General features: G+C 41.5%; 1 protein-coding gene across 1 annotated transcript; it reads right to left on the bottom strand.

The window, feature by feature from the left end:
• LOC112972412 (intestine-specific homeobox-like) lies at positions 1-27,716 on the bottom strand. The gene is made up of 5 exons (XM_026078901.1): positions 27,545-27,716; positions 19,267-19,509; positions 5,435-5,586; positions 937-1,053; positions 1-240 (listed from the first exon to the last, which is right to left on the bottom strand). The coding sequence occupies exons 1-5, from the start codon at positions 27,714-27,716 to the stop codon at positions 1-3; spliced, it is 924 nt and encodes a 307-aa protein (XP_025934686.1).

Here is a 27,716-nt window from a genome sequence, read left to right as displayed (position 1 = left end):
CTATGTGGAGCTGGCACAGATACTACTGCTCCGTTCCAACCTGTGGGGCAGCGAGGTGCTGTAAGGAGGATGGTAGTTGAAAACCAAGTAAGGTTTAGGGAAGGGTAGCAGCTCCAAGTGATGGGGGCTGAAGGAGAGCATGCTGGGCAGCCAGGCTGTTGTCAGATGCCCTTGTAGCAGTGAGTAGTATCCCACAGCAGGGATGGTAGCAGTGAGCTTTCTGGGCACCAAGCTAGGAACCTTTCAAATATAAAAATGAAATCTCAGGTAAATTGATACAGACTTTTAGTTAGATACAACTTACAAACAACCTTATTCATTTCCCCAGTGCTCAGTAGTTAAGAAGAAAAGTTTAAAAGAATGGACTCCCTAAAATCTAGTGATATGCTGTCACCCAGAGAGAAGAGGCAAAATATCCTTTGTTCTAACTGTGGAAAAACTCCTGGCAGGGAAAGAGCCTGTGTGCCAGCCTAGATAATACTAACCGTCCTGGACTTAGTAAGGACTTGGCCAAGGGCAAAAAAGCTCTGATCAGCCTAACATGGCTAGACATAGCAAAGAGATACTGACTGTCAAAAGAAACATGGTATTTTGGTTAAAAATGTCACATTTTTCCCTATTTAGAAAATTTCTGGTTTTAAAGATGTTTTGACCCAAAGTATGATTTAGAGGGAAATGATTTAGAAGTAAAATGGGGAAGGATCTTCCTGCAACAGGCACCTTACCACATATCTACAAAACAGTTTTCATTTCAAGAAAAATGGCATAATATTTATTCCTAAAAAATAATAAATATATCATTCGACCAAATTTGCTGGGATTTATCTTGTTCATATTGCCATTTTCTTCCTGTCCTGTCCTCTGTCTCTGGGATAGTAACATGTGAAAAGGTGACCTGGAGAAGAATAGCTTTCCTCAGTGGCCTCCAATACTCACTGCGATATCTGCTTTGGGAGCAGGAATGAAATCAACTTCTGTCAGATGCTGAAGGCCACCAAAGTTGCCAAATTTTTCATTTTTCCTCCACTTTGCTCGCTGGTTCTGGAACCAGATCTGGATACAAGGAAGGAGAGGTGAGAAAGAACAGACACAAAAATGAACAAGAGATATAGAAAGAACTGCTCATATCCAATTACTTTCCCTACTTTTTAAGTGATGTGTAGAAAATATTGACCTCCAGTTCAGCAAAGTCAGGGGCTGAACCTGGGGTTTGACGCAGCACCTGTCTCACTCTCACTCTGTATAGTGCATAGGATCTCTGGACTATTGTGGCAGTCACTTTTTTCACAGCTCACAGAAAACCTAGGATCTCCCTGTTCAAGGAAAGAGAGTGACACAGGGTGCAGCAGGTCTTCCAGTGCTTTCCTGAGATAGCAAATCCTTCACAGTTAACCCTCGACAGCAGCTGAGGCATTTGGCATTCTGCTTTTCTTAAGAAGTGCACCTTGTTGTACGGCAGGGCCCTTCCACCTGGTAGGTGAACAGTTTGGGAAAAGATCCACCTAGAGGTTCTGCTGGGCTGCAATAAAAGTGTCACCAGTGGAGCTGTAGAAACAGCATTCTTTCTATATTTAGCTGGTAACATTTTGAAAATCACGTAAGTGACCTAAGCAAAGGACCCAAGGGGATGGAACCTTCTAAATCACTCAGGATTATGAATATGTTACCTGCCATCTCTTTTGCACTAGACAACAGACAACTAATTTTCTCAAAGGAGTTTCTTTCATTTGTCAGCTGATTTGACCTTTCTGGCTTCTGGCTGAGCCACACAAGTATTTATTGTGTGACCACAACAGTGCCTCTTATTGCATTCCTGTGAAAAGTTGCATTCCCCTTCCTTTGTAGACAGATCATTGCTATTTGAATGTAAGCATTTCCTTTCTAGGCAAGTAGTTCAAGTGAACACAAGGTGTTAGTGACCAAAACCAGAAGCTGTTGAATGTGTGTGTGTATATATAAAAATATATATTGATGTGTGTGTATGTGTGTATGTATGTATGTATGTATGTATTTTAAATCCAGTAATGAACAGCTCAATTATTTCTGCATCTCTTGCCCAGCAAGTAATGGGAATGTCAGGAGCCCTCTGCTATATTGCTGATAGTTAGAAGTATCTGAGGTTACTGAAAGGCCAGCCTTGTTTATCTGGGTTTGCATGTGTTTGAGAACTGCTTAGTCTGTATGAACTGCTCCATTCCCTTTCTACTAGGCAGGAGTTATATGGTGAAACAGCACCATGAAATGACTTCTCTCTAACAGTGATAAAGTGATTGAGGGCAGAGGGGGGACTAAAGCCAAAATTCACCCTTTGAAGTGTTCCTTCCAAAGTCTGCACATGGGCTAAAGTCCTCGCATCAGGTATTTTTTTAATAAAGGGACAGCTCTGTTCACAGCCAACACTGTCTTTTTTGCCCAACCAGCCCTCGATCACCCTTACCCCTAAAATGTTTTTTTCAGTGTCCGTCCTGAATCTCCCTTACTGGGTTTTTAATCTGTTCCTTCATGCTCTATCCACCACAGATATCAAGCTACCAATATCCTTTATTTCTGCACTCTATTAACCTTCAATTTTCCCGTGTTCCTGAGTGATGGCACTGAAACAGAATGCAATATGCCAGTGTGTGTTTGCGTAAGTCACACCAGTGCTAAAACCAGGTCCGAGTCCCTCCTGCCTGGGATTCCACAAGGGACTGTGTTTGACCTCTCCACCTCAGCACTTGTGAGGAGCAGGGTAAGGGAGGGAGCTCAGTAGACTGTCTGAAGAAACAACAACTAACAGAAGAGTGCAAAGGCGGAGTGCCCCATTTCAGAGGAATGGCCTTCCTTTGTTAATCGGTAAGATTATCCCTTTGTTGGTTTTTTTTCAGACACATGACCAGTGATCCAGAGCAGGCTGTATTAATGACCCGAACTTTTCATTATTTACCACCCCCATAATCTTCTTACCATTTGCTAACTCCAGCATTAAAGATTTCACTGACTGTGTAGTTCACATTCACCTTTGTGTCAACAAACAATTTCTATGGGGCATCACCTTGGAAATATCCTCATCTGCTATTGAACACCTATTAGGTACCCAGATTTTTGTGTACTGGGATATGCCCTCTTGACTTGGTCTGCAACCTCAATCCAAGTGGGGTTCAGGACTAAGTCAAGGTCCTTACAGAGACATGCCATCAATGCTATTACCTCTATCAACCATATGTATAATCTCATCCAAAAATGATGAGTTTGACAAGATCTGTTTTCTATAAGACAGTGTCAATAAGTATTAAATATATTACTTCTTCTTTAATTCTTCATTAACAGAAACTCAGATCAGCTTTATCACTGTTTTTGCCAAAAATCAATGTTTGGCTGACGAGGCCAATCACTATCTGGTCGTCCCGTTTACTCTCTCAAATACTGACAACAATATTAACTTTCTTCCAGGCCCCTGGAACTTCTCTTGTGTTCCAGGACTGATTAAATGTCAACACTGATGACCCAAAGTGCTTCTCAGGCAGCTTTTTAAGAAGTACTAAAGGCAAGTCACCTAGATGTCTCGATTTAAAAATATCTGTCTGTGGCAACTGCTGTTTAACATTGTCCTGAAGGAAAGTGTTTCATCATCCTCACATGATGCTACTAAATTCATCTGACATATTTCCAAGTATACAGCAAAAATAATGATTGACCATCTCTGCCATTTCTGCATTATCCTTGACAATCTCATTGTTTCTATAGAGTAACAGATCAACAAAATTGTTCAGATTTTTTTGTTCTTAATGTATTTTTATTGAGTTTCTGATGATCCCTAATTCTTCTGGCCACAGATCTGAACTGCATCCTGCTTTGTTTATCTATTTCTTAAAATTTGTTGCTTCTAGTGTTTACACATTCAGCATTCTCGATTTTCTGTTGTATGTAAGCGTTCGTACATGCAGGGATGTAATTCCGTCTATCTACTTAGGCTGTTTCACAGCAATCATAGCTTTGTTTCTTGACTGGTGGACACTAGCTAGCTTTTTGCCCAGCTATGAAATGTTTCACATGATCACTCCAGGAGAGGATCACTTTTATTTGTTTTTTTGGGGGGGAGGTAAATTCTTTCTTTAAGGTAATTTGATTTATAGCTGCTTTTAACTTTGTCAAAGCTATCTTTCAAAGAACCAAGAGCATATATGAATTCTCTGTACTTCATTTTGTTTGTATGCAACAAGTGCAATCAAAATTATAATAACTGATACCTAAGTTAATGCTAATTTTAAATTCTGTGGCCAGTTTCCCTTTATCGGCCAAGATAGGGTCAAATGCAGAACTTTCTATCTCATATGTAACAATTTCTGAATTGGGAATTGGCTGTCTGGAATTCTGACACATAGGGCCTTTTCTCATATATGTCTCTCAGGTTGATTTTTCACATGATAACTCTTCTTTTTTTCCCTCTACAGATTATAAATGATTTCTTAAAGAGCTGATTATCTTGGTCTTTCATGTGATTTGGCATTCTGTAGAGGACACTGACTAGTAGCCCAGCCTGTGCTTTATATCACTGGAAATATATATTTTTGGAAATGCATTGTGGGTGAATTGATATCACTAATGGGCACACTATAGCTCTGCAGTTCCAATTCTCCCTGTCACTTAACAATGAAGCAATATCGTCATGGTCAGTTGATAGTCCCATGCATGTCACAGTCAATAAACTGCTCTGTGTTGAACTTTGAATGTTAGAGTAGGATTTGTATATAGAAATATACTGGTAACTCTAGCATTTTGGCAAGTAGAGAAACTGTATCTTGCAAAAATCACCATGACAGTGACTGGTAAACAACATTAATTTCCAAAACACAGTGATATGTGTATTTTAATGTAGCAGATTTCATATGCAGTAAGTGTATGGGGTTAGATTTTGAGCTCAGTCAACAAGAATGCACTACAGCTTGCAGGGGACTGGGTTAGTTTCCATGCACTGAAATTATAGACAGAGTATCTGTAGTCTGTGTTATCAAAACACAGAAAAGGAGGAGAGCATTTGCATTTGTGCAATTATTTTCACTTTTTCAAGATCCTGCAGAAGAGGAATGTTGATGACAGTTTATACTAGATCTACATTAGTCTATAAAAGATTGATAAATGATTAATAAATATTTTCATAAGTGGCTGCTCTGTTGCTACAGAGTCCAACAGGTTGACCATAACCATCTGTAACTCCTATTTGTTATGCATTTAATATGCTTAGAGCTTCTGTTAACCCTTTGTTTAATCCTATTTGGGTGACAAATACATTTTCCTTATTTGTAAATGGAGAACAGTGATACTGGCCTTCTCTGTCAGGTTACACAGAGATCACCTATTTCATTAAAGGTGTCACCCAGGCATAAACTATTAAGAATGTATCCTGAATAAAGAATTGGTGTGGTGAACTTAGCCTCCTGAATACAGAATGTACCTGCACTCTGGCTTCTGGGAGATTGATCTTTGCTGCCAGCTGATTGCGGATATGGATATCAGGGTAGTGAGTCACTTGGAAAATCTTCTCCAGTTCTTGGAGCTGCTCAGCAGTGAATGTTGTCCGGATCCTCCGTTTCCCTTTCCTCTCATCTGTGCAAACAAGAAAAGGTAATTGCAGTTTATAAAGAAGGGGTTTATTCAGACAGGGCCACAAGAATATTCAGGGAATCAAATTTCTGTAAATTGCTGTGCAGTGGGGTTAGCATCTACAACACCTTCTAGAGATGTGCTTACCATAGGTGACCATCTCTTGACCCAGCACTGAATGTGGACCCCATCATTCAAGGGGTGAAAGGTGTCCATTTCCAGTGCTGATTTCATTGATCCATTGTGTGTCAACAGCTACACAACCAATGTGTTTTAATGACTCTGTCCCCGTGATGGGTTTGCCATCAAAATTAGTTAGTGTTAGACAGACCTTTGGCCCCTTTTTGCTCATGTCTATCACATGCAGACAACACTTCTTTCTAATTCATAATCCTTTACAAACCATTTATGAACAAACCCTTAATGAAAAGGGAATGAATAACTAGTTCGCTCCATTTTGCCTTGATACTGTTCTCGGGCCCGTAATTAAACACCATCTTTCTTTCAGCTCATAAGTTTTCCATCCCTATCCCCTTTCCTGTCATACTGGTCATACTAAGCTTTCCTCAAGCTCTGAAGTATAACACACTCAGAAGAGCAGTTTGAATATCCAAGTTCACCTGCAGCCTTTTATTAAATAAAATAGAGATCCATGTTTTCCTAAATTTTGTATGAATTTCTCCCTAATCAGAAGATCATGAATCTTTCTGGGCAGAAGGGGAACCATGAGTGAATGCTGTCACTTTTGCCCTTAACAGTCACCCACAGTACCATCAACATCACTGTTGTCCCACCACCCGAGGACCACATTACTGCTTTCCCCTGTATCCTTGTGACCAGAAACCTTCAGCTGTTCCTTGCCCTCTAATATCCTTCAGCAGCATTGCTCCCTCCTTTTCACCCTGCTGCCATGCCCAAGCCAGTCCATCTAGCCCTACTCTGTAGCAGCTGACTCCCAAGCTCCATGGTACACAAGCTCAGAGCTGTTGAGAAATTACAATGTAAGTGGATATTTGCTTGGCCTGATTCTGAATTTATGACTAGATTTTATTCCTTTGTTACTCCACTGAGTTTGATGACTATGCTCCTCTTATATGCCAGCAAAATCAAAAAACACCCAAAGACTATGAACACGCAGAGGCAAGTAATCCACTCCAAATTGACCAGCTGGCTTCTGCTCTCTTCCCCTATCATTCTTTCAGCAGTGTTTATAGTGATAGTCAACAGTTCCATTGCAATTGGTAAGCAGTGTGATAGTTGCTTTAAAAATGCTACCTCACAAAGAAAAGTCATGGTGGTCTCCTGATTGCACTTTTGTGGTGTGGTGACCTTCTGAAAGAGCTTGACCATAAAAGCTGCAAAGCAGTGACCTTAAAACCCACAGACCAGTGTCTGGAGACCTTCAGGTGGTGAGAATACCTCAGGGAACTCTTAGACTGCTCCACTCCCTAATTTGCTGCAGTGTGACCACCCTAATATGCTTTTCCCTCAGTACTCCTACACCATTTTGAAATGCCTTCCTACACCAGGGCATTTTATTTAGATCATGAACTGTGTGCACTATTTGGTATAAGTTAAAATCAGGTGTGGGTTGGTCTGACTTGATGCTGAAGGGCTAATGTTTTGCAGGGAGGAGGAGAATGGAATAGCAGAAGTGAGCTGTAAGGCAGCTGTTCTGCAGAATGTGGAGTTCAGCCCCATTCCAAAGCCTGGCTTTCTGGTGCACAAACAGAGAATTTTCCAGCTGATGTTGAATGATCAGTGTAAAAAAGCCGTAGCATAAGTGTTGTGAGTCACATTTTTTTTTTTACTACTCAGCTTGCAAACTGCAGCCTGATAGGAGCATAAAAATTCTAATCTCACCGTTGACAATGATGAGCTTGCTACTCAATGACCTGAGGTAATTGGCAAAGACACCATGTTGCTGGAGAAAATGACCCTTTTCAGTAATTGCTTTTGGTCTTCCATGGTCTAATGAGAACTACCAATTCATACCTTGTAACTAGATAAATATACTTCCTAATGGAAACAGTTACCAGAGAAAGTTAGCTTAGTCGTCAAAGAGATTTTTTGCTCTTATTTTTTCTTTTGTTCCACCATTAGCATAAACTATTCCTTTTGGGGGCTAAATCAGTGAAAAAGGTAACTAAACATCCTGGCCAATATAAATTGGACTCTGAGCCAACCAGAAATGACATCTTTCATTCTGTAATGGAAACCTCATTGTGACCATGCTGACACAGAAAACAAGGAATGAATAATTCTGTCCATCCACTTGTAGGAAGATGCCTAGGACACAATATTTGGGGATCAGTAAGTGAATATATGCCACTGTGAGTATTTCATCCTTTTTAAACACTTCAGACACTTTCAAATGGAAACCAGTCATACAAGAATAGGTGAGGAGCGTCATTTATCATAAACACTGTCAATATTCCCATATCTCAGGAACAACTTAATAAAGCTCATGTTCAACACAGTTAAATATCATTGGATTTTTCACCAGTCTATCAAAGTACCACTCATTAGACTGCATCCCTGGCTTCAGTCATGCTATTTAAATTGAATCTGGCTGACACTACTGGGGCAGTGATCTGAAATGAGAAATATTTTTATGCATATATACTGAAGATAGCAATGGGCTTATGTCTCCTAGAAGCCCTGATTACAAAGTTGCATCAGCTTGAACCTTCCCAGAAGACTGCTGTAAGGAAAGGCAAATTTATTCCCATATGGAATAAGAGGGAAATAGAGACTATCAGTGCAGAGAATATGAATCTCAGGACACTAAGTCCACTGTGGATATGGCAGTGTTGACTTAGTTTGTTATGGTGTCTCTTGTCTGGAAGATTTTCACTTCACACGTCTCTGTGGTGGCTGGCCTTCATATACTCCTGGGAGATACTGTAGACAGGTAAGATTGAGTACTGAGGTGATATTTTTGTCAAGTACACCATGTTCTGTCATGCTGTAAAGAATCCCTCTGCTATATTTGTATCACTACAAATATGGTATTTATATTTCTTTAGTACAGGGCAATTCAAACAGAGTATCCAGACAACAAATGAATTTTGCCCTGACCCTGACCTCATCTCAGACATCTAAAGTCTCCCTGAGATGTCTTATATGTCTCCCTGAACACTGATCTGAGCTCCCGCATCTTGCCAGAATGGGAAACTGGCTCCCTAAACCTGGGGAAACTGCAATCTACCTCCAACATTTCCAGAGTGGATGAAGTGATCCACGAGTTCTGGAGCTCAAACTGGGACCACCTTTGTTCCTATGTTCCCAACAGCACTAACAGTCAGAAAACCTGCAGGAGAAAAAACAGCAACCCCTCCCTCCTGAAAAATTTCTGAATTAGCAAAATAATCCATTTGTGTGTGTGTGTTTTTAATGTATTTGATTAATGAACTGAAATACGATTTTATGAGTATACAAAAAAAGAAAGGAACTACTGACATTTTAAAATCTAAGAAATTATACCAAATGAAAAAGTGTATTTTAGTATTCCATCAGAATAAGCAAAGTGTTTTAGTCCAGTATAAAACTTTCTGCCTTATACGTTGACCAGACCCTATAGAATTAGGATAGCTAAAGTAGACTATGATAGGAATGAAGTGAAGCCAAAGACCAGGTGGATCAAGACCCCATTGCAGTTGGCACTATACAAACAGTTAGCAGTCAGTAGTTCTTGCCTGCCAGTGCAGACATGTCAGCTATCACCATCACCTAATAATGTGGAATCAAAGCTAAAATCAAGACTTTTAGTGCCCAAACCAGAGGATACTACCCAATCTAGAAAGGAATTGCTTACATTATTAGACCATACTAGCTGCAGGGCTTCTGTTCTGTAAAGACTATGTCATACACACCTGGGACAGAGACAATAACATGGATATTTACACATGGCTACCAGCTTAAGAAGTTCTGACTGCTGGCATGACACTGGGTGCAGAGTTCATTGGATTAATCAACCTAGATAGACTCAAGAAATCAGGTGTAACAAGCAATGCAGTACCATCTCTAGAGAGATATGGTGTGAAACAAACTCAGTAGTGAAGTTCAAGAGTCTATATAAGGAGCTGCAAAATCTCCCCTAAAAGAAATATATGAGAATGAGAAGACCAAGACTGTGCATAGCTGGTATTAGTTGGAGCAGAAACTTTTAGTGGAGATGGGATGTCTTAATGCACCTGAGAGCCTGGCCCATTCTCCTGAGACACATGGTATTTTAAATCGTGATGGAGATGGGTTGGGGAACAGAACTACCAGATCATCTCTTAATGTTCTCTGTCACACTGGCAGCTGAGAATTGTCCAGGACCAGATAGCAAGGATTCAGAGAGAATAGGCCCTTGAGTTGCTGGTGTCTCATATCAGCTTCTTTAGTACAAAAATGACCCATATAACTTGGTGATGAGCAAAAGAACTCCCTGCATCAGTGCACTCTTACATTCTCTACATTTGTCCATCTTGAAAGGGCGTGGTGAACTGTTTTACAGACCACATGCTTACGTAAGGGAAGCATCTATGCAGTGCTCAAAAGTATCACGTCTACTGAATCCAGATTTTCAAAGCTGGAACTCATCCGATTGAACAAAATAAAATAATCTGAGGTCAGTGATGGGCCAGTAGAGACAGGACAGCCTTCGATTTCAACTGGAAATAAAATTAAATTGCTGGCAAAATAGATTCCTGTGAACTAATCAAGGTTTTTGCCAGTAGGAAAGCTGGAAGAGCACATTTTTTACTATAAGTAATCAGTCATTCTATTTTTGTTTCAAAAAAATCTATGAAAAAACAGAAAAAATCTGGGACTGTATGTTAGCATTTTTCCTTGCAAGAAGAAACTTTTCTGACTGTAGCTTTGATACTTTCCTTTGCCTTGGGACCTTAGCTTAGAGATCCCATAGCAAACAACAGCATTCAGAATTACAGTCTAATAAAGAATGTGTGTGGAAGATATAAGACTAGAAAGTGTTGGAAGTGTAACATTGGCTTTACAGACGTGGCTGTAGAGTCTCTGGGGAAATAAGACTCTGTCTGAGTTTCCTGAGCTACTTTCTGTGTAAAAGCTGGGGATATTCAAGTGTGCTTTTATGCTCTGTGAAAGTCATTTGCAGGTTAGCTGATTGCTGAAACCAAGCCCGAAAATACCATACAGTTAAATATGTCAGCATTTACTGATGCTTAGAGATAAGGCTGTCTGTACGTTGCCTTACTGTTGACATTGGAAGGGCTAGATTCTTCAAACTGATAATGCAGTATAGCTCCTTTAAATTCAGCAACAAGAACTTTTGCCCTCTGTGGATCTGGTTTTATTATGAGATCACACTTGGAGCAAGTTGAAACACATGAACTTCATAGAAATAGAGGCTCTTCGTGGAGAAGGGCAGAGAAAGAGTAAGATACAATGGGCGCAGGTTGCAGTAAGGGAAATTCTGATTAGATATTAGGAAAAATATTTTCACCAGGAGGGTAATCAGACACTGGAAGAGAGTCCTGGAGAAGCTGTGAAATATACATCCTTGGAGTTCAAAACTTGACTACGCAAAGCCCTGAGCAACCTGATTTAAGCCGGCCTTGTTTTGAGTGGGGTTTGGACCAGATGACCTCCCTCTCAGCCTACTTTATTATGTGATCTCTGGTCTCTAAATACCTCCATGAAGTACAGTCATCTGAACATTCCTTTCCTAAAAAGCCACAGCATTTCAGGCCGTAATACTATTCCAGCTCAAAGGGTCTGATTAACAATGCTTGCTTACACCATTTTGGCTTAGTATATAATGACTTATTTCTACCACCCAGTAATAACACAACAACAAGATATCAAATGTACGAGCAGGCAATACCTAAGACTGCTACTGGTACCTGAATTTGCTGGGTAAAAGCTGTGTAGCTGCAGCAACACCATGCTTTGGCAAGTTCATTCTAGACAGTGGTCTGTAGTAGGCAAATAACCTATGCTGCACCCTGTGCTGCTGTGTCTTGGCTAGATACATGCTGTGTCAGGGAGATCTGCGTCTGCAGTGCTGCAATTGCATCTCCCATTTGCACTTAGTCCATTAGCAGATTAAGAATGTATCAAGCCTACTTGGTCTCATTATGAGGGTTCATACACTGGAAACAAAACCTCAGGAGAAGGGCTAGAGGTCAGTGCTGACACTTCTTCTTTGCTTTGAAGTATGTAATCTAGGCAGATGAAAACTGGTGGAATCTTGCTGCAATCCTCTGTCATTTCTGGACAAACACCCTCTCGCTGCATGTGATAACCAGATCCAAAGATTTGGCCTCTTCTTTGACAAGAAGAGAGAAAGCAGTTACATAAGTAAGCAGTGGCTTTAGCTATGTATCCTCAGAAATATTCTATTCTCTGTGTAACAAATTTGGCTGTATCATTTGTTTCTCAAAAAGAAACTCAGGAGCAATGACAAAGGGCCTCATTATATCTGTTTGGTTTCTGTTTTTCCCTTTTAGCCTCTTTAAACGAAGTTCTTCTCTCTCTTCCTTTTAATTCAACCAGTTATAGATATTTGAGTCTCCTAGAGAGTTCTTTCCTGTGGCTTTTCCTAACACTGTACTTTTGCGGTGACACTCTGTTCATGGTGGCTAAGCCTCACAGCAAAAACAGTTGAGATTCTATGATAGAGTTATTATAGAGTGCTGATGGCGTTAGGAAAAAATGTGCTTGTCTATGTATAGAGATGTGTCTGCGGCAGTCCCTCTCCTAGTTAAAAAGATAGCTCACAGCTTTCAAAAGAGCTTGTGCTGCAATAGTTAGGTAGGAGTATGGCAGTGTGGTTAATCTTTATTAAAGTGGTTCCTCACCTCTTGTTAAGAGGGACTGGCATAGCCAGTGAGACTGATCCTAATTGGATACATACAAGTGCTCTGGATTGAGCCTCCTGTTAGCAAAGTGCGGCATTTAGCATCCAGCTGCTGGCTGTTGAGGTGTTGCAGAAGTTGAGGCAGAGCAGCAGGACTCAAACTTTTAGAGGCTTGACTTCCCTCCCTTCAGTCCAAAACTCTTTGGCAGAAAGTTGCCTTTCACCCAGGCACAGAATAACAGTGCCTAATTACCTGACAGCAAGACTGAAAAACAGAAAGGTACATTCTTCAGGCAGTGAGACAGGAATGCTAAAAAATACCAGGCCAGAAACCAGTTTAGACAAGCTGTACTGTGGCTCTTTTCTCCTTCAGTGAGAAACCATTACACAGTGAGCACCATTTTGGTATGGGATCTACTAAGTCTCAACTGATAAAAATGTAAGGAGCAAGGGAAGAGAAACCAGGCATGAAAACTAAATAATCAAATCAAGTGCTTTCAGGATGGCTAATGGTAATTGATAGCCAGTTTGCTTTTAGCAGAAGAGCAAGCACCTTGTATACTCTGTTGTTCACATAATGAACTCTCAAACTGAGAAAAAAGGGCACAAACAAGTAGATGTGCACATGCTGTATGGGGGAAAGAGTGACAGGGAAAATCCTACCCCTTTCAAACACTAGCTTCCTTCAAAATCCGCCCACATTGGTATAAAATAATAATGCCTACCTCCTGCAAAGCACTGTTCCTCCACAAAACTAAGCAGCGATAAGAATGATTATCTTAAAGACAGGAAAACTCAAGGGCCACAGGAGTAAAAGGATTTTCTCAAGTCTGTTCAGCTAAGAAACTATGTCATAAAACAAGTGCCCATCAACACATTCATTGCACATGACTTATCTGAGACTTGGTTGCTATGTGGTCTGTGCAGGAGTGTACGCAGCCTGCCCCTTGAACGCATATATGCAGGGGAAACAAGACCACCTGCCTTTGTGCAGCCTTCCCAAGGTTCCAGAGTGAAGATGAAAGTTTGTCACATTTCTTTACCCTTTCACCTGAGGTAATTTTCTCTTGTGCAGGCCAGCAGGACTTACCAACCACCAGAAGACAAGGAGGAGGCCAGGGGAGCTACTTAGTCTACTTTTCAGAGGAATCAGCTGGTAGGAGATGGCATACGTGAAATGGTCCATGTGGACGGTTCATTGCTTAGGATGGTGCTCACCATCAGCCTGACCCCCTGGTGAATATAACTCTTTCCATCTGCCAGCAAAGAGATAATGGTGTTTCAAACGCTGTTGGGTAGTTATAAGTGTGGTTTCCCCACTCAACTAAATCTCAGGCTTGAAACTTATCCTCTGTGAAGGTTCTGCAGTTGCACCCTAAAGGTGCATGTTTATTCACAAACAGTGAATAATGAGAGAGAAGTGACCAACCTAATCCAGTAATGGTTCCCACAGTAGAAAATAGGTTCCCCACTGCTCTCCCCACACTCTCTGGTCAACCAGCTCTGTAAGAAACAACTGTTTGTTCTCAGAGAAAGCTGAGCTTACCGCAAGTTGAACAGCCAGCCTGTTTTCTACTTTGTTCCTGCTCTTTGTGATTACTTGTACCTGCAAACCTATAGACATCAGTCAGGCACACTTGTTTACATCCCTGTCTCAGAGTCTCTGCTCCCTCCAGGAAAGCATACTTCCATCATTATTTTCGTATGTAGTCTCTGCTGTTTCCCATTTCAGCATAAAGCACTTGCTAGTATAGTAGATAAAAGGCCTGCTCTCAACTTTAAAGAAGAGTAATTAAAAATACCAGATCCTGGGGATGTAATGAAAAATTCTTATACATTTGGGAGAAGCCAATAAGTACTCCTAAAACCTTTGAAATAAACTTACCAAGATGTGCCATCAACTTTACAAGTGGTCACATTACACGGATTTAACTAGCAGGAACAAATTAACCTCTGAGTCCTGTGAAATGTGCCCTTTAGATCCAAAATTCCCAGGAAAAAAGGGGCTGCTGGAGGGAAGCACTGAATGCTGTATTTGCTTTACTTAAAACAAACAAACAAAAAAAGAAACAACACAACCAAAATTTGTGATAGTCTTCAATTATCAATGGTTTTGCTTACTTCAGTGCTTACTCATATTAGTGAGACTTGTGTATGAACGTAGTCTGGAGGGTGGGAGTAAAAGATTGAGGTTTCATGCCTTCCATTTAATGTACAGGGTGTGATTGTACACAGTCAGTCTTGAAAGAGGGAGAAAAACAAAGAACCAGCCTTCAACAATGCCTCCGATAAAGCCACCAAAACAAGGACAATAGTCTACTGCATTTCTAAATTTATGTAGGAATATTGTACTTCAGAGACATATGGCTGCAGGGACTATTTACACTGACAGGCAGAAGACTGGTGAGACAGCTAATGGCAATTAAATTATATATATAGGCATTTATCCCCCCCCCCCTTCCTGTTCATTTAGAATTGCTTCCTTTTGTTCTGCAGGACAATGGGATGTTTTTGCTCTTTTTTCTTAGTTCCATTGGCATATTCTGGGCAGCTGATGTTTATCTGGGATTGTGATTATACAGTGCCTCATTGTCTCTTAAGTGTTTTATAAATGCATTAAGATAAGTCAGCATATTGGGGAAAAGGCTGTTCTGTGAGTGATAAACTATGGCATTTCACAGAGATACAGGGATTTGACCATATTGTCCACAAATGAACACTACAAATGAATTTATGGCTTCAAAGAAAACGTAAATGCTAAGCTAAAAATGCCTGCAACTGGCATCAGAACAGAAGGATGTGACTTATACTGGAGGTTCTCTGGGACAGGGATCATCTCTGTATTTCCTAGTGTCTTTATGATTATCACTGAAATTTGGTAATATGCTTTGAGGTCAAAGATGCTATTATAATAATAAAACTATCAGAGAAATAAAAAGACCCTTGAGCTCACAGTCAGAGGATCTCTGCTGTGGAAATATTTGAGTGATGTTGATTCACTATGACAGAGGACTACAGTGAATAGTGGAGGCATGGGCTGCAGGAAATAACACTGTCCAGTTGTTCCCATGCCTTAAAATGCCCACTTTCTGGAAGAATTAGGAACCAACACCATTTATGGAAGCCTGACATACCTTGTGCTTGAATTTTTGCCCAGAGAAGAAATCCCACAAGATTAGACATGCATCAAAGTCTTAAAGTGATGCATCTGTCTTGCTTCTCCAAGGCCCTAGCTGCCCTGTAGCTGAAGCAGAGGACTGGAACCATCACTCTGGCTTAACAGCCTATGAAATAATTGCAATGCTGGGCACAGTCATCCATTGCCTTGTATAAAAAGTTACACAAGATGCAAAAAATATATATATATAAAAATCAGACCCAACATGCATAGAAAATATTTGAATTGCTCATAAAGATCTGAACTAGGCTGGAATCCAGTATGTGGCAGTATCCAGCAGAAGCTGTTGTAGGTCAGGCAGGCATGATGGGGTGTAATCCTCTCAAGCTCTGGTGTTTGGCTTTACTGAACTGGTCAAGTCCCAACGATCTTACACAGACAGAGCAGAAAGAAGGAATTAAAACAAAAGCAGGAGATCAATATTTAACTTAGGCATTTACACATTACTGTCACGGGGCCTGACTGCCACAGGAGTTTGCCCTGCTTGTACTTAACTTGAAGATCCTGGCAGCTATGATGATTGCACATGGCAAAATGGCAGAAGTGAGCCATTTCACAGAGATCTCGCCCAAGCAATGTCTGTATCCATGGCTCCAAAGTAAGGCCTCTCTCATGCTGGTCTCCTGAAACATGTTTCACTATCACTGCTTCTGAGAGCCAGGCCTTCTGAAAAAGTTCTGCTGAGCTTTTCATGCAGAAGGAAACAGGTAAAAGCATTCACATTCAGAATGATGATTTCCAAATTCAAATAGGGGTTTAGCAAAATTAAATGTCATTGTAAGCATATCTCTAGCATCTGAGGGCATTTTTTTTTTGCTGACAATGCAGTCTCAAATGTCAAAGTGCAGGAGGCATTGCTTTCTGTAAATGGTTTGTGATAAGGACATAATTCTGCTTAGTTTAAATGGCACTGCATTTCTAAATTGCTTAGTGGCAGAGGCCATCTTGTGGGAAAAGTAAGTTTCTAGGAACACTATAGTGTTATGGGCTGGCCTCGAGGTACATTCCTAATCCACACTTAGGAGTCACGGTCAGCGTGTTCTTGCTATCTCAGACCACCTGACTGTGAGGCGCGTATTGCCAAAACAGTCTCAGTGTTCTCTTTTATTTTTCTCCTCCTATTCAAAAAACCACCAAACAAACCCCAGCTCTCCTCCCTCCCTGAGGATTTTATAACATGCTTGATTTCTTCTGCTCTCTGACAGCTCCACAGACAAGTATACTTAGCTGGAGCCTTGTGACCTTCTTCGCAGATTACATAGGTGTTTTATATAGATACAGGCAGTCTGTGAGAAAGGGTTGAAGAATCCCCCAGTTAAAGACTAATGTCTGCTATGTCAGAAGCTTTCCAGGGGACTGGTAGCGTCCATAAATACCCTCAAGGCAGAAAGAGCAGAGAGACTTTCCTAGCCCTGAGGCTGGTCCTGCTTCAGGGCGTAATTTCTGTAGGCAACCTATGCATTGGGGATTTGGCACCACCTTGGTACCTTGTTAGAGGACCTCTAACAGGCCCATAGCTACCGTGTCAACAGCTTATCTGAAGCATTGCAGAGTGAATGGAAACAGAAGTTTATTAGCTATTGGCTCAAGCTGTAAGGATTATAGACCGCTCCCCAAGGTGGCTGTCAATCTACCTTTTCTGGAGATACTGCTACTGACCACACCTTGGAAAGATGACTCCAGCCCCAGCCAGAGGCAGGAGTAAAAGAGCCAGCAGCCCTTCTGCCCTAATGTGAAGTAGAGAAAGGATGCTGGAGCTTATGAGCTCCAGCTCTCTGCTAAGAATGACACAATGTGTGAACTGGATCTGAAGCATCATTGTTTGTGTGCTGCAGGGAAAATGCCAATCCAGTCCTTTAGGATCCTCCCCCTCCTTCAGCCAGTTTCTGTCAAAAGCTCAGCAACCACAGGAACCGGTATCCTAGAAAATGGCAGATTATTAAACCTCTGCTGGGTTTCAAAACCCAACTGCCAACCAGGAACAGAGGGATTTTGTTAAAATGTGTTTAAAATATAAGTTGTCATTGAAAGGATCTGCTCAGCTCAACTGACTTTTATGTGGGTAATTACCTGCTTCCCATTTGCTTTGCCGGTACTCAACACTGTGTGAGTCAATGAGGCTGCGTGCTGAGCTGGGACACTGGGGCCCAGCTTCCCTCCCCAGTCACCATAGAAAAGCTACCTCCTAACTCATATGTGTTCCATGTGGCTTGGGATTCCCTTCAGCATAAAATATACTCATTTTTAAACACTTAGAGGAAGTTCTGAGTGCCAGATACATATTATGGCAGGGCTGGCTGAAAACATAGGCAAAGTAGGCAAGGCAAAAAAGCAGCTGCTGAGGGAATACTGGGGTGTGGGGGACAGTAGCTAAAGCCAGTGTGAGAAGGAAGGGGAACAGACCCTTCTGGAAACAACAGCTGCAGAAGCTGCAAGCCCAGTTTTGCACCATTCCTGCCTGGGTTTCCCTCTCTGCTCTCTTTTGTTCTCTCCTCTCAGTGGTAGTAGCACTTCAGCCCTGGCTCTTGCTCAAGGAGTCAATGTGCACTTTTGCCCTGCTGTCATCAGCTGTCTGATGAGCAGAGGTGGGCTAAAATATCTGGTTATCTTACTATGCCTCCCCTGCATCAAGACAGACTTCATCTTGTGGGGAAGGAGGAGGTAATGGCAGTTCGTCACAGGACTCACATATACCATAGCAGCAACAGGAAAGAGGTTTTTCTTTCAAATGCATTTCACAGGAAGAAATGTTTCCCCTTCTGACTTAAAGAATATGGGCTGAGGAAGCTGTCTGCAGTCACACAAGCTCATAAAGAACACTTAGTGGTCTTCATTGAAATTGCACTGTTTTTTGTTTCAGAAAGGAGTGACCAGATATGCAGGAAACATCTCATTGCTGCTGCCAAGAACCTGTTTTATCAAGCATAGGTCTCTACACTTGTTGGTCTCTATTAACCCTTTCTGAAACTCAAAGAACTTAAGGCAATTTTTGTCATACATTACTAATGAATTGCAGATTGTCTGTTAGGAACTTGTCTCATTCAGCTACCACAGGTCCTGCTATGTACACAGTCTCTGTGTAACATATTGGCAAAGTATATCGGTATTGGCCTTTGCTGTGCCTGAGCCATAGGCTCAGTCATAGACTGCTGTTTACGACTGCTCACACTAATGAAATTAGCAGACCTGCCAACATGGTCAGGTCTGAAAATGTGTTTGACGCATCCTACATGCCAGACCTATTGCACATCAACAGTTTGCCTATGCTCAAGCTGATGACCTCTCCATAGCCTGTGCAGTGGGTCCAAGGTGTACAGAACACATGGAGCTGATTCAGCACGTTCAGTTGACTTGCTCCCCAGGTTGTGCAATGCCCATTTCCTGGTAACTCCGTAGATCCCCACCCAAAGTAGGAGGGCAATAGACTAACATATAAGGCAGTTCCTACCACTAAAACTGGTAGAACTTGACAGGTCTGAGCTAGTACTTTAGCTCAAAGGATGGCTGTCCATGCTTTGGATGGCGAGATTGAAGAATCATCCCTGTGACTCAGCCAGGAGTTTAGGAGTAGAAATATTTGTGACATCTGTTGCTAGGTGTTGCCATGTAACAGCATGTAAGATAAAAACTGTGTTTTTGGGCACTCTGGGAGAAAGTTGGATCTAGAGGCACTCACCATGAAGTGGATGGTCTGCTGGGAAATCACACAGCTGATCTTCCTCCTCCTCATGTTTTCTTTTGCCTTCTAGGTGTTCACATCCTCTGTCCTCACCCAGGAGGAAAGCCGGGCAATCAGTAGGGCTCCTGCAGTAGGCTGACCGCGCTATCTTGGCCTTGGCTGTGGGTGTAGCGCACATGGCTCGGTGAAACATTTTGACTGAAGGTAATTCACTATCTAATTGACTCCTGCTGCTGGAATCTGTGAAGGACACAGCACAAGGAAAGCTTTGGATAAAGCAACTATCATTCAGTGCACCTTCTAGTTTGTAGGAAAAAAAGAAAAAAAACAATGTGGATGTGGTCTAGCTGCTTTAACAATTCAGACCTGATTGTAGTTAAAATGGCCTCAATCTTTCTGTACTGTACATCAATGCCAGTTTGACATTAGCTTGATGTCTGTGGTTCAGGGCACAATCTTGGCGAATGTTTGTGCTCCAAAAATATAACCTCTGTTTTCCATTCCTCCCACCTTTATACTTTCAAAGTTCCTTGTGAGAGATTTTCAATAGAGAACTGTACAAGCAAGAAAACAAGACCTAACGATCAAGAAAGCTTCCATGTTAGCATCCAAATTGGTGCCTGGCTTTTCTGAAGAATTCGTAATTATGCTAGATGTGGAGCTGTTCTGAAAATCTGTCAGCAAGATCACCATGGAATTTGCTGGATGCCAAATGTTTTTAAAAGTCTGCTCCTTGCTTAAACGTCTCAGTAGGTACATCAACCATATAGGAAGACGGGTCAGAGAATAGGCTAAAGTTCAGTGTGTTCCCTGATTCAGGTCCATATGTCCATTTTTCTACCTCTGAGCTGCCTGCGGCTCAGATTTATGCATCACATGATTCTAAAGGCAGCCTATGCTTAGGCTGTCAACATATCCCATCTGCATTTGTGACAGGTGATACTGATGACATCTAGGAAGGTGCTCACAGCCAGCTCATCTCCATGAAATCAGTTGTATGGTCTTGTTGCCAAGGAAAACATAAGGGAGGTGCATATTGGCTCATTTTCATGAAATGCAGCCATAAGGGTAGCTTGGATTTGAGCACGAGCCTTGTACAGTGTGGTATAAGACAACCTCACTGGGAGCTGGGGGTAACCTCAGCCATAACCAGCGGTGACGTGGTAGGAGACCTGCCCCAGAGTGATAATGAAACTGGCTGCAGATTCCATGATCTTCCTTCTGCTATGGCAGTACCTTGTTACAAACAACACCATCTCATGTGAAGCAGGGGCACTGCAAAGACCTTTCTGAATAATTTTCTACCCTCATGAATGTAGGCTGAGTCCTCACTTTAAACCTTTCTTTATAAAGGTAAGAGGGCCTTGGAGCGCCATGCACTGAAATATAACACCCTGAGAAACATTCTGATTCAAGACTGTGGGCTATCCATGGCTGTTAACATCTCAAGAGAGACACACCAAACACTTCCAATCTCTTACCAGCTCCTTTTTGTGAACTTCTCTTTGTTATATTAAAGGTTCACCATGAGCTCCAATTCTTTATGTGCTTCCATTGGTACTGCACTCTGCACTCAAGACTCAGGCTTGACTCTTTAGAGATGAGATAACTGGGTCTGTGCTGCCTTAATGGATGAATCTAGAATTTGGTTTAGTTTTCCCCCAAGCCTGGAATTCTTTGCTCTGAAAAGCAGAGTAACAGGCAACACATAAGCAACGTAGACCCACTGGGGAGTTTAGGCTGCATGATTAGTGTGAGTCTGAAGCTAATGTGACAACATAGATTTGTCTGTTATTACCACTGAAGGACATTAAAATCCTGATGCAATAAGGGACTGCACTCCTGAGAGGTGACCTGTATCTAGGCTCTGAGGTGTCCAGCATATGTGGCTGTTCCCCTCTCCTCTCTCATATCTAAATAGCCGCAGATGTGACCATGTCGAATTTGAACCTGGTGCAAGCAAGGCAAACCCTTCAGTCCTGTCTGTTGTCTCTTTGCTTCCTTCCCTCCCTTGACAGTTTGCACAGGAAGAAACTTTGTTTTTTAATATATATTTTATTTCTGGTGCAGGATTTAGAGTTGGCAAAGCATCTAACTTTTTAGACTTTTCAGAGTTTTGTTTTTTTGACTAAATAACAAGTTCTATTTTTAACCAGCCTTGGAGCAATGGTAATTGTAACATCTGCAGGCAAAATGCCCAATTCTGCCCTCAGTAAAAGCCCACACAATAGGAATTGCACAGAGTGCTGAAGCTGACATGAAGGAAATACAGTTAAAGGAGCTCTGGAAATTAGCCAAAGCCTCATGCCAGTAAGGGATGATTGTTCAAATGTTATCTTTTCAAATTATCACAAATCTTTGGAGAGACTTCGAAATACAATTGCATGACGCCCAGCCATGCCGACTTTAAAAACCTGATACAAGGTCCAGTTCTGTGTTTGCGGCTTAGTAAGAGGTATATTGTGCAAACTGGGACTCATTCAATTCATTTGGGAACAATTCATTTTGAGGTTTGTGGTGAGAAAATAGCTGGACTTTGAACCAATGTTTGTGGGGTAAAGGAGAAGGATAGGCCTGGGAGTGGTCACTAATATAAACCTGAGGTTAAATGACTTGCCCAAGAACTGAGAGGACATCTGCATTGGGGTACTTCTTAGCTCAGTATTTCTCAGTCCCCTGTCTCTAAATTGAGGGCCAGTGGCACTCCCATGCTAGATGGGATGCTGTGAAGATAAATATGCTAGAGACCTGATGATGCTTTTGTCCTACAGCAATGAAGGACAAAAGGGTACCTGACCAGGGTGCTCTTAGGGGCAGTGATCAAAGCTTCCTGTGAACAAAATTGGCATTTTCTATACAACAGAAGTCTTCTCAAGTGTCTTCTTCCTTCATGCATACCCTTCCCTCCCCAAAGTATTTCTCTGAGATGGTCACATACCCCAGTGATGAGCATGACTTATGTATCAGCATGAATAGAATGAGCATGAATAATTATAGACTGAAGAAGAGAAAACAGGCAGGGAACAGGAGACCATCCTAGGCAGATGGGAAAATACCAGTGTCTGTGTGAAGTGGTGAAAAGGACTGGGAGGATCTGTTGTTTGAGATCACATAGGCAAATAAGAGCAGCATGAACCTTAGGGAGAGGCTGGAAAAATCAAGGAAGTAGTTTTCTGGAGGATGGGACTAAAGATAGATGATACTGTGTTTAAAGCACACATCTCAGAGTAAGGAGCCCCAAGTTCTACTCCTGCTTCTATTGCAACCTCCTCTGGTGCTTGCCCTCTTGAAAAAGCAAGGAGACTGTCTGAAGTGGCAGCTTTTTAGGGCAGACAGTATTTTTCAGTGTGTATTCATATGACTCCAACAGAGAGCTCTGCAAGATATCTACAAATTGGAGTGGGTAAAATCTCCTCCAGGGAACGCAGTTTTATTCTTTCTTTTGCAGCAGCAGAAATGGTGATGACATTTCAGGCTGGTGCAACATGAGAGATTTGTTACTGTCATGCACAGAAATGACTTTGACTCCTGGCTCAAAATGGCCTTTTTGGCCTGTCAATTTCATAAGAAAGGGTGGGAAAATACAGGCAAGATATTAACTTCTTTTTTTTTTTTTTTTGGAAAAGGAGATTATTTCAGAAGGCCTAAATTCCATTTAAGCCTCTGTGTGTAAGAGAGAGTTAGGCCTGTTGCAGGCCCCAGGCATATGATTTTAGAGTCTCACTAAGGTCACAAGCAGGGAAGTGTCTGGCACTAGTCAGGATCCCCTCAGAATTTAGGCCTCCTGAACATAGCTCACAGGTTTTGGGGAGTACTGAGAAGTGAAGCTTTTTATTGTGCTGGTTTAATCTTGCTTCTATACCTACTTTTTTTTTTTTTTTTTTTTCCAAGTGGATTGGTTTCCCTTGTAATAGGTGGGGTGAATTGGTAATGTTGGCCAGGTGGTATCTGTTCAGTTATATTCCTTCATCTGTTTCCTCTTTTGCAATGAATCTGGGTGGAGTGTTGTTAAGGGTGAAGTAAACAACCACTATATTGACATTTGTATGCACAGTGGCAGCTGTCTTCCTATTTATTTGCACACCCCTTACACAGTGGGGCATAATGCAGCACAATAAAAAAGTTGCTGTATCCATTACTACTCTTACAGTTAATTTCCCAGAGGTAAGGTTCCCATCCCAAGCTCTCTTTGACTTGACAAAGGAATTCTTGATGGTGGAACCTCACTGAGAGAAACTGGGGGAGTAAAGAACAAACATTTCAGACATACTTTCAAGCCTATTGAAATAAAGTTCTCATGAATTTAAGAAGAGCCAATCCACTGAACAGATCACCCGTCATATAAGATCTGTTAGTCTTCTCTGTTTAAAATGAGAAAGTTGGCACTAGGTAGAGACTGGAATTTCCTAGGTGTTTATTTGTGTCCCTTGCAAAGGCCATGGTTACCCTTTCTAGGCTCTGTGAAAAAAGAAGAGGGGGAAAATCCATTCTGAACACTAAAATGACTTCTTGGTTGCTGTTTCTTTGTTAACTTGGTAGGAGTCTTTCAAAAACTTGAAAATTTTAGTAGACTGCAGGTCACAGGCCATCTTGTAGTCATGTTTGTAGTAAACTCATAGATGGCTAACACTGCAATTGGCACTGCAGGAAGAGTGCAGATTCCTTATTCCAAATCCCAATGGAAATATAATCATGAAAAGCTGTGGACTTAGGGATCAAGCCCAGAGATCTTCACATCTGTGATCATGTCTTGCCCCAGTTTCCATAAGAGGCTGGCACAGTACATCACAACATCCCTTTTGTGGAAGAATCATAGAATAATTAAGGTTAGAAGAGACTTTCAGAGGTCATCTGGTCCAACACCCCTGGATTACCTTGGGGATGGACTCCAGTGTAAGCTTTGTCTATGTCCCTCATTTCTGACATTCTGCATTTTCTGCTTTTCTGGTCCCACCCATCCCCTCAGCACTTAATGGCTAAGTTTAGATTTTAGGACAAGTGTGGTCTTAGCCCTTTGGCTGTCTAGATCAGCAGACTGGATGGATCATCCTTCCTGGCCTGAGTGTCCACCTCATGGAAGTCACAGGAATGTGTGTCTTGCCAGTCCTTGCATGTTGATCATAGCTCAGATACACACCATATGGGAGCTGGGAAATACTCTTAAAATACATAATAAGATGTAACTGATGAGGCTCAGCCCTGACCTATCATACTTCCTTCTTTGCTGCTGCTGAACAGTTCTGGGAAAGCAGTTGAATTTGTATCCCATCCTGGAATTTCCAACAAATTCCCTTATTTATTTCAGTTCCCTGTCCTTGGCCAGCACCAAGCCAAATTAGATATGGCTGACTATTTACATAACTTGTTTAATTCCACTGTTATATGGCATAAAGTTGAATGACTTTGATGAAATACAGCAATTATTCCAAGATGTATAGCATAGTGTATTGCAGTTTTGAAATAAACCTTATCTGCAAAAACTGGCAGTTCTGCTGGGAAAGCAAAGGGGTAATTAGCTTAGGCATCTCTTTGGTGTTAGTAAGAAACCAATAGTGTCACTGTCCAACAGTGAAAAAGCTCCATTTTTGTCCTCTGTTGTAAAATCACTGATCAACTACCAAAGCAATGTGCAACAATGTTTTGGAATAGCTCTACAACTTTCTCATATTTTTTCTGCTTCAGTGACTGATTAGTGAATGTTTGTGTGTATATATTATTTTTATTAGTTAACATTTTACATTGCCTTAAGTATATTAAACTAATCTTGCTTTCAAGCAGGGGATGGAAGAATCACCATATTTGCTTGCTACAGTTACAATGTCTCTCTCTAGGTGATGAAGTTTCTTCTTTTGGTGCTTGATTTATTTGTTGATTAGTTCTTCCCTTTTACTAGAGGAGGTGGGGAGCAATTACAACTTATCAAGTCAAAGGCAAGGCCTGGTTGTTCTGCCTTCATTGTTTTCAAGGTGAAAAACTGAATGTACCTTCAGGTGGAATAGTTTGGGGTTGAGACAGCACTGGCAGTACAGTAATGCAATCCCATGAACCCAGCACATCGTGCATACAGATTTGTTAGACCTTGTGCTTGGACTGACATGTTTTACTAAGGTGGTCTGTGAAACAGGATTGGTTATCTTGAGTGTACTCATCGCAAAACATGGTTAATATAAAAAGGTCCTGTCTCTGCCATATTTCTCTGTTCCCAAACAAAGAAGAGTCCTATGTTGTTAAAATGCAGCATGGCCCATGCTATGAAAAACACTGACTTTGTTTTCGTTAGCATTATATATCTCTCTTTGAATTGAATGACACAAAATGACTGCCATGGGCCCTCTGGAAAGGACCTTCTGTGCAACCGTGCACAAGAGCTCACTCCCACGGTGTTCACTCCAGCTTTTCCCCCCACTTGGCAGCCTGGTTCTTGGGCTCCTTCAGCATGTGGGCCCCAGTGTGCTTGCACTGGGGTTAGTTTGTCGCTGTCCAGTCCTACAAACTACCAAGCTCTCACTTGTTTCAGGACCATATTTAAAATATGGCCTGAGGCTGCTGTTGTTAAGGTCTGATCTGCACTGGCAGCTTTAGAAAACATTTTGGTGCTGCGCTGCTTCAGCAATACCAGTGATGAAGCAGCCAACAAACTGGCCATGGCCCTGAGCAACTTTGTCTACCTTTGAAATTGTCCCTTCTCTGAGAGTGGATTGGACTTCCAGATGATCTTGAGAGGTCTCATGCAACCTGAATTACTCTATGGTTCCGTGAAAATTGAGCGGCATGCTATCCCTCTCCCCCATATGAAGGTTTCTATGGGAAGCTGGAGGTATAGGCCTGGAAGCAGCCATTGTGTACTCAGCCTCAACGCTGGGAGCTCTCATGGCTTTGACGTGTTGTAGACTGACTCTGCCCCACGGTCAGGACACAACCTCTATACAGAGTGAGTGAAATTTCCCTGTATATATGGTGAACAAAAGAACGCAAATCTTGTGCAAAGCATGGCAGAGACACAGCAGTAGTGAGACTGGGCTTTAACCCAGCTGGCTTGCTAATATTACACTACTGAGGATGGTGTTCACCTTCCTGCAATTTCCTTCTTGATTTAGCCATTGTTTGCTATCCAGTCTAGGTCAGAATCCATTTTCAGACATAAAAAGAGCTGAAATTATGCTAATACACAAAGTTTTCATAGGCTGTCATTCTTTGGGAAAGGGATTCCCAGTACCCAGTATTCAGTGAAATGGGGCCATGATCCATGAAGGATATCTCTGTGTTGCAAATAATAAATCATAGCATTAAGCTTTGTTGAAAGCAATTGAGCAACAGGTAAAATAAAATTTTCCATCAAAACTCTTGGAAGTTTTTCAGTTAGGTGGATGTGTCTGTGTATATAAGCCATCTTCTTTTCAAAGAAGGTGCAGATTAAAAAAAGAAGTACTGAATCCAGAAAATGTTGGCTGTTGATCTTTGTTTAAGAAATTAAAAAGACAATTTCTGTGGGGGTAAAAGTGCACTCAAGGCCAAAGTAACTAAACTGAAGAAACTGAAGTCAAAAAGGCTAATGCACTTGCTGGTTTGCTAAGACTGAAGCTACGCCAATTCTCTACTAGCTGGTTTTATTTAGTTCATGAAAGGACCTAGTGTCCCTGACAAAAAGGAGAAATGATTAAACACAGATGCTTTCTCTTTTCTTTTTCCAGCAATTGAGTTCTAACACTCCTTAGCTACCATTACCCTTACAGACCATTTCTCCCGCTTGAGGATGAGTGGTCAGATTTATCAGAAAATGATACGGATATGAGTCTTGGCTGTAATTCCAGACCACAGTCTGCTCTTGGTATAAGTGAAATTTCAACAACTCCATTAAGTTGCAGCAGTTTTAGGTTAGGTTCCTGAGTATGAATGTTTGTCCTTCCTTATGATAAGGGATTTTTCTTTTTTTAATAACAAGAGTATACTTATTTTTTACAGGAAAGGACCTCAGGATGTTCTTACTGAAGAGAGCTACCTGCAGTGACTGTTCAGGTGGCATAACCACCTGTCCAATGACTTTGGGGCTTTATAATGTATTAAATCCCACCAAAGGCTGACAACAGTCTACTGTGAGGTCGAAAGCAAATTAAGATTATTTCTGTGTATGTAATTAATATGTTGTGCCTGCCCAGGGAAATCCCAGATTCCTGCAAAAGCTAAACAATAAAAATTCTACATAATCAAACTGGATAGCTTTAGGGAAAAAAAAAAACCAGGAGCATTTCTATTAAGGGTTATAACTGGTACTTACCAACATCCAGTGGTGATCCTGCTTTTAGGGTTGGAGGTCTCTCAGCATAGTTACTTCTGTTCCTGGTTTCACTGTTTAGACTGGTCCTGGCAGAAGGCTTCTTTAAGATCTCCTCAATAGAAAAGGACAGACTGGGCTTCCCCTGGCTGGCACGCTCCTGAGGGTCCATCAT

This window comes from Apteryx rowi, unplaced genomic scaffold (assembly GCF_003343035.1).
Source record: "Apteryx rowi isolate R43461 unplaced genomic scaffold, aptRow1 scaffold_1132, whole genome shotgun sequence".
In the NCBI taxonomy this organism is placed as follows: Eukaryota; Metazoa; Chordata; class Aves; order Apterygiformes; family Apterygidae; genus Apteryx; species Apteryx rowi.
The sequence above is the reverse complement of the archived record's forward strand: the minus strand, read 5'-3'. Positions and strand labels throughout refer to the sequence as shown.

Bases quoted from the DNA above. Each gene is read 5' to 3' on its own strand.
- LOC112972412 (XM_026078901.1), bottom strand. From the start codon at position 27,716: ATGATGGACCCTCAGGAGCGTGCCAGCCAGGGGAAGCCCAGTCTGTCC. The intron at 1,054-5,434 runs GTACATTCTGTA...CCTTGTATCCAG, and splicing joins TCCCAGAAGCCAGAGTGCAG to ATCTGGTTCCAGAACCAGCG. The intron at 241-936 runs GTGAGTATTGGA...TATATTTGAAAG, and splicing joins CTCCCAAAGCAGATATCGCA to GTTCCTAGCTTGGTGCCCAG.